Below are 13,023 nucleotides of genomic sequence, written 5' to 3'. Positions count from 1 at the left end.
TGTAACGTTGCCTTTCAAATAAACAAACAAACCTTAAAAAAAATAGGCTTTGAGTACATAAGCATCTCTTTTCCTGTGATCTTTCTATCCCCACTCCAGAAACAGTAGATGGGGAATAATCCAACCAACCTTGACTATGGAGAACAAATCAGAACCCATGTTGCTTCTGTGCAGTTTGAGAACATATTCTGAGATAAAACAAGAAATCTCAATAAAAGATAGAAAATCATAGCCTCCTGCTTCTCAAAGTTTCCAGTAGTAACAGTACCACCTAGAATCTTGTTGCAAACAGAAATTCTCAGGGATGGTGTTGTGGAGCAAAGGGTTAAGTTTCCACCTGCGATGTCACTGTCCTGTGTAGGAGCAGCAGGCTGAAGCCTGACTGTTCCACTTCCTACCTTACTCCTGCTTATGCACCTGGGAAGGCAGGAGAAGATGGCCCAAGTACATGGACTCTGCCATCCACGTGAGAGATCTGGATGGAATCTCCGACTACTGGCTGCAGCCTGGCTCAGTCCCTGTTGTGGCCATCTGGGGGGATGAACCAAAGGATGGAAGATGTCTTTTTCTCCATTCCTCCCTCTCTGTCACTCTGCCCTTTAAAAAGTAAATTCTCTAAGAGCTACCCAACACCTACTGCACCAGACACTCTGGAGGCGGGGCCCCAGGCTGATTTACAGGCTCTCCGGTGATTCGGATGCACAGGAGCTGGAGAGCAGATGGTCTCGTGGACTTAATGCAGTGCTAGAGTCCCGCAGGTCCCGCGTGGGTGCAGGCTGCACTGCAAACCCTCCGGCTTGTCTTGGACTGCAGTTTTCTTATCTGCCAGATGGTGATTGCACCCAGCTAGACATGCAGTTGTTATTTATCGTTACTCTTCTTTGAGCTCTCGACTTTGAAGGTTTGGAAATGACTTTTCGCTCTCGCGTGGGCTGCAGCCAGCGATTCCTCAGGGCCCTGCAAACCATTAATACTGCTCTTGTTAAACACGGCTGTCTGAACTCACACATTTGCATCTGATCGCTCCTGGAAGCCTGCTGAAGCAACAGCAAAGGAAAGTTGTCTCAGGGCATAAATCCATAAAGACAAAGGCAGTGAGAAGAGAGACATCAGACAGAAAAATCGGAAAGCTGCAAAGCAGTGATTGACGTGGCAGGCTCAGTGAAGCTGCTCCCTGAGGTGGTAGAGGGGGGCATCTGGGTGACGTGGTTCACACTGGGACTCCTGAAAGACTCGAGGTGGTTGTTGTGGCGATGAGTGCCTCTGGGAGTGAGCCTGAAGATGGGACCAGGAGAAAGGAGGGCTGGCTGGAATCTTGTCTAGGAAGCATTTTAACTCCCAGATGTTCTTCTTCTATGTGTCTGGATCACTGGCCCTCCCCTCTGACAAAGATGATTTATTCTGCAGTCGGTCTGGGTGGGGAGAGAGGAACACAACAGGCAGGGTGGAAGGCGGAGGTAAGGGATTAATGGGAAGCAGGGATTAAGGGAACAGGTATACACTGAATGTTGCTGGCGTTCTCGGGAGCTGACTTCTCTGGGGACTCTGGGCAGTCCCAAAGGACCTCCTGAAGGGGGTGACGTCATGAGTTCTTCAACACAACCCCAGCTAAGCCAGCCTATGTAAATTCTCACAGTTGACAAGACCCAGTCACTCCCACAAAGACTTTCATCGCTCTCTAGGGCTTCACCTTTAAGTATGAGCAGACATCTAAGGGTTTCTGTGTATTGTTTTAAAAAGATTTATTTATTTGAAGAGGAGAGGGAGTGAGCGCACATCCATCCGCTGGTTTGCTCTCCAAATGGTCACGATGGCTGGGGCTGGCTGGGCCAGGAACTCCGTCCGGGTCTCCCCATTCTGCACTGCGTTCTCAGGCACATTCGCAGGGAGCTGGATTGGAAGCAGAATAGCTGGGAGTTGAACCAACACTCGGATATGAGATGCTAAAGTCACAGGCGGCATCTTAGCTCATTGCCCCACAATGCCAGCCCCAGATTTCCATATCTTTCTAGTATGAAAGGCAGACAAACGTGCACACAAATAAAGACCAAGCACAGAGAAGAAAACTTAAGGATATACCTACCATTGATATCCTCTTATGACATAAGAGGATATATAATATATATTCTATATTTATAATATATATATAGAATATTTATATAAATAAATAAATAAATAAGTCTTAAAAAAAAAAAAGAAAAGAAAAGGAAAGACAAAGAAGAGGGAGGCAAATTCCAGGTAGGGGAACAAGAAGCACAAAGCCCTGGGTGGTGGCTGATCCTGCTATGATGGAGCAGAAATCTTAACTGAAGACCAGTGCCCAGGGAGGTGGAAGATTGTAAGCCAGCTGGGAAGAGTCAGATCATGCCCCTTGTGGGGCAGGCAAAGAAGCTGGGATTTAACTCTAACGAAGTGTGAAGCCACTGAAGGATGTTAAGCAGCAAGCAGCATGGCCACGTTACAGGCATGGTTTGCTGCATGTGGACAATGGATTGAGAGGATGAGAAATAGGAGTTGTGGGACCAATTACAAAGTTGCTGCAGTAGTCAGGTAAAGAGCCATAGTGACCTAGGCTAGGGCCAAGGGATGGAGCAAAACAGGATGGACAGGGTAGTCTAATGGAAAGGCATGAGATAGCATAGAGACGTAGGGAAGACATCAAGGTTTTATTTAAGCAGAGAGTGCTAGTGTAGGGTTAAGAGAGAAGACTTCATGCATATTGTGAAAGCAGGGCTGAATTGAGCCCTGAAGAATCCCAAAGTTCTGACCAAAGCGTTACTCTCCCTTTCTCCCAGCAACATATGTGTCCCTAAGGAATTCAAAATAAAACAGCATTAGATCTCTGAACAGGTGCACTCAAGTTCCAGAAAATTCATGATTCCCCTACCATGTACACATTAGTGCTGTTATTTGGGTCTTCACAAAACTCATGGAAAACAATACTATGAAGAAACTATGCACAGATTTCAAAAAATATTTTACCTCCAAATAAACTTATCTTTTAAGTGAATTTCCAAAAAAGTTTTTGAAGTATCCTTGAATTTTTGAAATTTCAAATATTAGATTATTTCAGGATGGTTTTGATGTGAAATCCTGAGTAGGGGCTGACTCATTTGTTTAAATGCAGCTTTTAACAAAGCCACTGCAAGTGGAAAGGCTTTGGAGTGTTTTAACCATTTTTTTTTTTTTTTATTTGAAAGGCAGAGTTACAGGGTTTCAAATGACTTCAATGGACAGGGCTGGGCTGGGCCAAAATCAGGAGCCTGGAATTCCATCCAGGCCTCCCACATGGACGCAAAGGCCCAAACACTTGGGCCATCTTCTGCTGTTTTCCCAGGCTACAGCAGAGAGCTGGATCAAAAGTGAAGCTTCTGGGAGTTCAAGCAGCACCCATATGGGATGCTGGTGTCACAGGCAACGGCTTCACCCGCTGCACCTGTCCGCCTCTTCTTAATATGATAGCTTCCTTCATCTTTCAGTATCAGCTTCAATAACACCTTCTTAGGACGTTGCTAACAGATCGCAGTCTGTAAAGATGACCTGCTTTCTCTTGGTCTTTATTCGTGCGTTTTTGCCATAGTGCTTACATGATATGACAGTTATAACACCTTGTTGATTTTAATTAACTAGCTAATCAGTCTTTCGGCCTTCCTGTCATACTAGAAGAAAGAAAGGCATGTGTCTGACTCATTCACCTTGGCATCACCAGTGTCAAGCATGTAACCAGCTCATAATAACCCACTTGACTCATGCTTACTGAATGGTCTTTTATTGCACACTTTATATTTGTAGAAATGTTACAACTTTGTTTTATGTGTGGTATTATTAATTTAATGTTTTCTTCTGGGATTCTTTGAGAGAAGGGTCAGGTTCATTTTGTTTGCTGCTGTATTACTGGAAACTTGTAAGCAATAAAGCCTTTAACATATACTTTTTCAAAAAAAAAAAAGAATATTTATATATATAAAATAGAATGAAATGCTATTAAAAAGAAACAGTTCAAGAACAAGAAACTCAGAAAAATTATAACTGTCATAGCAAATAACAATTAAAAATATAGGAGATAAAAGTTAAATATCTTCTAAAATGATGTAAAATAAAAGTGAAAAATTAAAAATGGGATCAGCCGGGAGTCCAACACCTGCGTAATAGGAAGCCTGGGAAAAGGAAATAGGAAATACAGGACAAGAAATTATCAGAGAAACGATCCAAGAACGTCTCCTGGAAGGAAAGAGCATCCGCTGGCAGCTTAAACGGGCTTTGGAAAGCCTAGCAGGATGGATAAAGATGGAGCCGGGGCAAAAGGCTCATTATTAATTTTTAGGACTCTACTGAACAAGAGTTTCTAGACATTAAAAAAAACCACAGATATGAGATTAAGAATGCAGAGTGTGAATAGTTCTGACCTTTCAAAAGCTGGAGAAATGCTTCCAAAATTCTGAAAGAAATTATTTCCAATTTAGCATCCTATACTCCCTGAAGCAGTTAATTGAGTATGATAGTAGACATGTTAGGTACCAAAAAAGTGCTCCCATATACCCTTTCTCTGAAAGCTACCACAGGATGTCTTCTATTGAAAAGAAGTTCTAGTAGTAGAAGTAGTAGTAGTAGTAGTAGCGGCAGTAGTAAACCAAGAGGAAGAGGAAGAGGTGGGAGGCGGGAATAAGGGACTCCAACCTGTATAAGTGAAGCGAGTTCCCAGGATGCTGGTGAAGAAAAATTACACGGCTAGCAACGAACAATCCAGAAGCCTCCAAGAAGGATTTAAGAAAATATATTTATAGACAAATGTGTTTTAATACATGAAAAAGACATTTGGTCATTTATGGGAGAGTCAAATGAGTGATATCAAACTAAGCAAATGAAAAACCAAAGACCATTACTAAGTACAGGGGGAATAGTTGGAGAGGAGAGAAATAATTATGGTATGTGACACCATGCAGCTGTGAATGCCATTGTCTTAGTCATAACAATATAAACACAGACATTGATCAAACCAAAATGACCATAGAACCATGTTGGGAGGATGGACCACTGAGAAAAGGGATGGGAAATGAGTGTGAAGTTGGAGATGAGGAGGGGGAAAGAGAAATTCTCAGGGGGTCAAATCATAGTACTTCAAGTTGAAATATTAGCACATAGCAGTTTGAGCCTGATATTCTGATATGGCCCTAAAGAGCAAAACAGTCACTAATACAATAGAAAGTTGGTGCTTCTGCACAATAAGATGTTGGATGAAAACAGGCCAAAGGACTAAGGATTTGTAAGAATGGCCATTTAACTCTTTCAGGTGTGTTCATATCCTATAGATAAAAATAGACGCACTATTGTCACCCCTGCCCCCTAATAGTCCATGTTTTTCTTTCTAATGACAGTCCAGAGAATCCTATCTTATTTTTCATTGAGTGGGACCCAGAGCTCTTGCAATGGTACAAAATTAACTCTAAATCCTTTAAAGAAACAAACCTCCTCTTATCCAAATCAGTATTTTGCCTGGGGTTGAGAGGGCTCCTTTCTCCCAGTAAATCCACACTAACGCCATCCCTCTCCACAGTGTTACAGTCACAGAAATGCCCGCCCATCTCGCTCCCTTCCTTCCCATATGACGTCACTCCTCTTCAGGTGATGGTTTTCTTTCCCAGTGTGATTTTGAGTATTTAAGGGTATACTACCTTGTATAGAGATATCAATACATGTTGTATGCATTGTTACCCCCTGCTCTGGAGACCAAGGCTTCTGTGGAATGAGAGGGTTTGGGCCAGCAGTTGAGAGAGCCATGTCCCCTAATAGAGTTCCTGGCTTTGATGCCCAGCTCGAACTCACAGCTTCCTTTTCCCGCTGCTGCAAACCCTGGCAGGGAGCAGTGATGATGACCCGAGTGATTGGATTCTTGCCTGCCACGTGGGAGACCTTGGCTAAGCTTTGACCCAGCCCAATCCCCATCATTGCAGGCACTTGGAGAGTGAGCTGGTAGATGAGACACACACACTCTCTCTCTCCTCTCTCTCTCTCTCTCTCTCTCTCTCTCTCTCTCTGTGTGTGTGTGTGTGTGTGTGTATCTCCAATTAGAAAAATAAGGGGCAAACGTTGTGACTCAGCTGATTAAGTCATCATTTGGGAGTTCTGCATTCCGTGTTGGAGTGCCTGGTTCAAGTCCTGTTTCTGATCTAACTTACTGCTAGTGTGGGTCCTGGGAGGCAGCAGGTGATGGCTCAAGTACTTGAGTCCCTGCCACCCATGTGGGAGACACAGATGGAGTTCCTGGCTCCTGTTTTCAGCCAGACCCCGGTCCAGCTCTAGCTGTTGCAAGCATTTGGAATTCGGAGAGTGAACCAGTAGATGGAAGAACCCTCTACCTCTCTCCCTCCCCCTCCTTCTCCCTCTGTTGCTCTGGCTTTCAAATAAATAAAATCAAGGGATTTTTGGAGCCATTACAGATGCTAGCCAGAAAAGGACCGGGTGTTGGGACAGGTCCCACATCTACCAGCAGCCAGGCTATATGGCTGTTGGAAACATGCCTGTTGCATCTAAGAGTCAGACATTTTTATGATAAATTGGGGGGGAATAAAAGCATAAATTGTTTACAATGAATGTACATGGGCTGTAACTTAAGGGGAAGAATGATGCCAAGTGGGGGAAAGTCTGTAGGGAGAAGGATTTGTTGCTTCTGAAATGGTTGTGGCTAGTAGTCTGGAAAGTTTATACATAACCCAGGAGGTGGTGGTGCGTGGGGGTCTGGCTTTTATATCAGGGGTTTAACGCACATCCCAGAGTGTGGCACTGTCACTCATTGGTTTCAGCAGTAGCTGTTTAACTGATTGACTTCCCTGATCTCTTCCCGCCTTCCACCCTCCAGCCTTTATAATTAAATTTGGAACATCTCGGAATTGTTCCTTTCTCAGCATGAGAAACATGTAATCCCATTTCATATATAATTAGACAAGGAGCATTGAGAGCGGAATTGTCCAATTTTTAAAGTAATGATAGTTCACAATAGTAATAATAATTGAATAATACCCTCTTGAGGACCCTTAACTTTCCAGAACGCCTCATAAGCAGGCTGGGATGGGAGCAGCCCTGAGCCCTAAATGATTGTGTGACGTCACTGCTGTGTCTGGCCAGCACGGCAGTGTCTCGGCCACGCTGCCTGGTTCACAGATCACGGACCAGAGAGCTATTCTTACCGTATTGATCTGGTGTGACTATTGTTTGAAGCTCAAGATTAAATTAGATTTCTGGCAGCCGTCCTCTGCTCGGTGCCTGTGAAGCCTGGTTCACTTGGATCAGAAAACCGCTGAGGCAAGTGCTGCCACATCAGCTTCTGAGTTAGGGCCGAGTCGCTGGGAACAAGGCAACCTGCCCGGCCCCTGGGAGGATGGGCCTGAGTGTACGCGATCTCAGTACTGACGTGGAGGAGGCAAGAGCTTCAACCTCATTGTTTGTGATTCTTTCCGAGCTTAGAAGAGCTGGTATCTGCATCACTTGGGCTTCTGTCTATTTCCGGACCCCTTTGTTCACATCACTCCCTGGTAGCCTTGCGGTACTAGCAGCACCCTTTCTGATCCTCATTTACAGCTGTCTACAGGTGCGCTTATGCCCCCGGCCCTTCACTGACCTCTAAAATCATGCATCTCTCTCTTATTTTTTCCCTCTGCTAAGCCTGAAGAAGATTATTTGAAAGAAATGACTTGGACATCCCTCCAACAGGAGAGTATTTATCAATAAAAAGGAAGGAGCTATTATTGATATATGCAACAACGTGGGTGGGTCTCAAGGGTATTTGATGGGATAAAATTATCAGTCTCAGAAGGTTGTGTACTGTATGATTTTATTTAGCTAGTACTCTTTGGATGACCTAATGAAGACGACAGACCGTTGTAGTTGTCTGTGGGGAGTGGGGTTAGTGTGACTCTAAAGTCAGAAGGCGGTCTTTGTGACAATGGAATAGTCCTGGTTACGTGAATCTGCACATATCATGAGATGACACAGAACCACACATAGACTCTATCATGATGTCTGTCTGTGTGCGCCACACATAGACTCTATCATGATGTCTGTCTGTGTGTACAGAAGATGTAACTAAGGCAGGAAATCGGGTGACAGGTACACAGAATCTCTCTGTATTGTCTTTGCAACTTCCTATGAATTTCTAAATATTTCTAAAACATTGCTTTTTTAAAAAAAATTAATACTGATGCATGCAACAGCACAAATGAATCTCAAAATGATTATGCTTAATGAAAAATGCCGAAGTATGAAAGAAAAAAATAAACTACATCAACACTAAAAGCTTTTGGTCTTGCAAACAATACCAACAAGAAATGTGAAGGTAAGCCAGGTGATGTTAGCAAATACGCATAAATCATATATCTGAAAGGATTTGTGTCCAACATCTATAAAGAACTCCTACAACTCATTAATGAAACAGCAAACACCTCAAATTGAAAATGGGCAAAGACCGGCAACATGGCTCACTAGGCTACTCCTCTGCCTGCAGTACCGGTCTCTGGGTTCTAGTCCCGGTTGGGACGCTGGTTCTGTCCCGGTTGCTCCTCTTCCAGTCCAGCTCTCTGCTGTGGCCCGGGAAGGCAGTGGAGGATGGCCCAAGTCCTTGGGCCCTGCACCTGCATGGGAGACCAGGAGGAAGCACATGGCTCCTGGCTTCAGATCTGCGCAGCGCACCGGCTGTAGCGGCCATTTGGGGGGTGAACCAATGGAAGGAAGACCTTTCTCTCTGTCTCTCTGTCTCTCTCTCTCTCTAACTCTGCCTGTCAAAAAAAGAAAATGGGCAAAGACTTGAATGGTCATTTCTCCAAAGAAGATATGCAAATAAGCAAAAGGCCAGGAAAAGATGTTCAACCTCCTTATAAAGTGCAAATCAAAGCTGCAGGAGAGGGGCAGGCATGTGAAGCCACTGCTGGGGACGTCCACACACTATGTCAGAGTGCCCATTGGAGTGTGGGCTCCTCTACGTCCATGCTGTATCCTGCAGATGCCCCTGGGAAGGCAGCAGATGGTGGCCAAAGTACTTAGGTCCCTGGCTTAGCCCTGGCTGTTTCTGGTATCTGAGGAGTGAACCAAACGATGCAAGATGTTTTTTCTGTCTCTCTTTTTTTTTAGGTTCATAACTTGGATTTTATTAGCATTAGGCAACAATAATTTAAGAGACAGGAAGGACTTTCTCTGTCTTGATGTCAATCTCTGTCACTTGCGCTGCCTTTCAAATAAATAAATTTTTAAAAAGAAAAAATCCAGTATGAGGTAGCAGTTGAAACTCATTAGGACACCAGTGATCCAGCAGGCAGATGTTTTAGTAGTGTTGGTGAGGATGTGGAGACATGGGAACCTTCATTCCTGGCTGGTGGGAGATAGAAGTTGGTAAAGATGCTTTGGAAAATTATCCGGCAGTTTCCCAGACAGATTTAACCTGGTTATTGTGTGAGCCAGCAACTATTCCTAGGTATATCCCCAAGAGAATGGAAATTATGTCCACATAAAAATCTGTACTTGAATGTTTGTAGTAACATAACTCACGGAGCTGGTACTGTGGCGCAGTAGGTTAATCCTCTGCCTGTGGTGCCAGCATCCCATATGGGCACCAGTTCTAGTCCCGGCTGCTCCTCTTCCAATTCAGCTCTCTGCTATGGCCTAGGAAAGCAGTAGAAGATGGCTCAAGTCCTGCACCCGTGTGGGAGGCTGGAAGAAGCTCCTGGCTCCTGGCTTCGGATCAGCGCAGCTCCAGCCGTTGCGGCTAATTGGGGATCGAACCAGTGGACGGAAGACATTTCTCTCTGTCTCTCCCTCTCCCTCTCACTGTCTGTAACTCTCTCTCTCTCTCAAATAAAGAAACAAAATCTTTAAAAAAAAATTCATAATAACCAAAAGGTGGAAACAGCCCAAATGCTCGTGACTGGTGAGTGAATCTGTGACCTGTGGAATGTCCACACAACAGAGTACTATTCGGCACTAAGCACTAGAAAGGAGTGAAGCACGGATGCACGCTACAGCGTGACTAGACCTTGAAAACTGTGTGAAGTGAAAGAAACTAGTCACAGAAGGCCACATACTGTGCGCTTGTAATTTATATGAGGTGTCCAGGATATGCAAATCCACGGAGACTGAGAGTGGAATAGTGGTTGCCTGATGCTAGGGAATTTTGGGGAAAATGGAGAATGATTGACAATAGGTATAAGATTTCTTCTTGGTGTGAAAATTCTGGACTCTGGTTCTGGCAATCATTGTACAGCCCTATAAATATACAAAAAACACTGGATCTTATGCTTAAAGCTGATACACAACAACCCCTAAATCTGGTTGAAGGAGTTGCTTTAGAAACCCCAAAAATGGGTCAGCTTGTGTGATACACAGAAAACTACTTGCTGACGTTGGGGTGGTGAGAGAAAGAAGGTGTTAGAGTGCCCAGCAAGGAGCTGTGCGCTCTCACTGAGCTCAGGTTCCCTGAGAAGGTTCATAGAGATGGAAGCTGGGGTTCGATAGGTGCATGGTCAGCTTGTGTTCAAGTTCCTGGTTGGTCTGTGCTGCTGGTGGCCTTCCTTGATTGGCTGTGTTCTTTATGATGGAAGAGTGGGCTTTGCCAGCCTGGGGGCTACATGCAGGTGGTAATTTCTGCTCCAGGCCTGGAATTCCAGGAAAAGAAAACTCCTTAGTATAAAACTGAACGTTGGCAAAACAAATGGCCCCCTGAGTCCAGTGATAAACGCACCACTCCCTCAATTCAGTGAGTTAATTTTAGTAAGAGGGTGATTTGTAATAAGCAAAGCAAAGTGGAGCAAGCAAAAACAGGGCAAGGACTCCTTAGGTTACAGGAGGGAGGCTGGGAGGCTGGGACCTTTTGGTATCCAGCACCTGCATTCGGACCTTCCTGATACAGTGTCTAAATTGTATCTTCATAAAGATGTTTCAAAAGGGAAAATACTATATGATTCCTTGTATGGAAAATTCTGGAAAATGCAAGCAAAGAGAGCAGTGATTGCTGGGGCTAGGAGACTTCAGAGGGGCCTGACAAAGCTTTTGGGGGTGATGGGTGTGTTCACTGTCTTGGTTGTGGTCATGGCTTTATGAGTATATACTTATGTCAAGACTTAGCAAATTATATACTTTAAATGTGTAGTTCATTGTCTATCGACTCCTTAAAAAGAATAAAACCAAAGCAAAAAAAGTGAAATTCACTGTTCTGACATTCACTAAGTCCTAGTGTAGTATTCCAGCCCAGGGATACAATGGCGTGGAAAGGATGGGGCCAGCTTTCAAACACCTCATTCTCTCGGGAGACAGGCAAAGATGGAAGGCTATTATTGCAAAGTCATGTGACTCACGCTCCACAGAAATGTGCCTTGAGTTAGAGTTATCCTCATGGTGACAGAAGGAGAGAGAAGGCTTCCTGGAAACAGGAACTCCTGAACTCGGCCTTGGACAGCAAATGGGAGTTGGAGACGGGAGGTGGAGTTTTGTGATGGCGTCATGGTTCTCCTTGGAGATCTTAGCTAGGGGACCAAGTTGTTCTATCTCAGAAAGGACCTGAGTTTATTCTCACCTTATTAAAGCCACACTTCTTTTACCCAGGGCCACAGCACTGTGAGGTAGATTGTTGTTGCTAAGTACAAAACAGGACTTAGCAAGGATGTAACAATAAGTACCAAACAAGGATTTAGCAGCAAGCACAGGGGAAGGCATCGCCGCCCCTCATTGCCCTCTGCAGACTTGCTCTTGTTGACGTGTGATTGTACATTCAACGTCTGTCTTCTCACTGCATGAGGACGGAGTATCTTCTTTACCATCCTGTCCCAGGGAGGTAGCCCAGTGTTGGGCGCAGAGCAGAGCTTGGTAAAGATCGTTTGCTGGTAGGTTTGCATTTGGACTGGTTAGGAGCACCTGAGCACACATTGGACAGGTGGCCTCAGGCAGAGTTCAGCCCAGGCCAGCAACAAGAACTTTAATGTGGGATTGGGCATGTCATGTAGTGGGTAAGGTGCATGTCCCTCGGCAGAGTACCCAGGTTTCTCTCCTAGTTCTAGCTGCTGACTCCAGCTTCCTGCTAATGCAGACCCTAGGAAGCACCAGTGATGGCTCGAGTAATAGGGTCCCTGCTGCCTACATAGGAAACGTGGATTCAGTTTCCAGCTCCTGGCTTTGTCCTGGCGCTGTCCGGTGTTGGCTGCGATGGGCATTTGGAGAGAGAACCAGTGGATGGGAACTTAATCTCTGGTTATCTCTCATTGTATCCCCACTTCTCAAGAAAAAAGAAAGAAAAAGAAAATCCACAAAGAATAGCCTACAAATTAAGCACATTGGCTAAAAACATAAAGTATAAAGTGAAGCAACATGAACTCCAACCATCCACATCCTAGCTCTGCCCCAACCCTCCCCCGGCCTTGCCAGTTCCCATCCACCCTGGCCCCGCCTCCCACGTGTTTACCTTAGTGACCTGCTCTTAGGAGACTGTTTGGGTCTACTTCCTGAGGCTCCAGCTGGGAGGGTCTCCTGAGAAGGGTCAGGACAGTGTGCCTGGGGAGGGGCGGCTCTGGCCACTGGCCGGCTCTCAGAAAGGTGGACATTCTGAAGCCATCCTCGGGGACCTCTCACGTGTCGTTTCTTCTGCTCCTCCTCCTCCCCTCTAGCACTTCTCTACGCCACCATCTTCGGAAACGTGACGACCATTTTCCAGCAGATGTACGCCAACACCAACAGGTACCATGAGATGCTCAACAGCGTGCGGGACTTCCTGAAGCTCTACCAGGTGCCCAAAGGACTGAGTGAGCGGGTCATGGATTATATCGTGTCCACCTGGTCCATGTCCAGGGGCATCGACACAGAGAAGGTGAGAAGGATGTGGAGCTCGGGTAAAACACTTGCTGGTGGGTTCCCAGGGCAGGCGGAGGCACTCCAAGGGCAGTGGCTCTCAAACCTGGCTGTGCTCTGAGCTCACCCCGGGGAGCTTTGCATCTCCAGGTCTTCTTTCCAGAGGTTTATCTTACTGGCTTCCAGATTAGCCTTACTCAAGAG

General features: G+C 45.3%; 1 protein-coding gene across 2 annotated transcripts in view; it reads left to right on the top strand.

Annotated features, from left to right (window-relative positions):
- Positions 1-13,023, top strand: part of KCNH1 (potassium voltage-gated channel subfamily H member 1) — a 377,968-nt gene that overhangs the window by 253,759 nt on the left and 111,186 nt on the right. For both annotated transcript variants that reach the window (XM_062211318.1, XM_062211317.1), the window contains exon 8: positions 12,639-12,838. In XM_062211318.1, coding sequence (XP_062067302.1) covers positions 12,639-12,838 — 200 coding nt within the window. The remainder of the gene's footprint in view (positions 1-12,638; positions 12,839-13,023) is intronic.

The sequence above is a fragment of the Lepus europaeus genome, chromosome 14 (genome assembly GCF_033115175.1).
Source record: "Lepus europaeus isolate LE1 chromosome 14, mLepTim1.pri, whole genome shotgun sequence".
Taxonomy (NCBI): Eukaryota; Metazoa; Chordata; class Mammalia; order Lagomorpha; family Leporidae; genus Lepus; species Lepus europaeus.
Note: the sequence above shows the minus strand (reverse complement) of the source record. Positions and strands in the feature narration are given on the sequence as shown.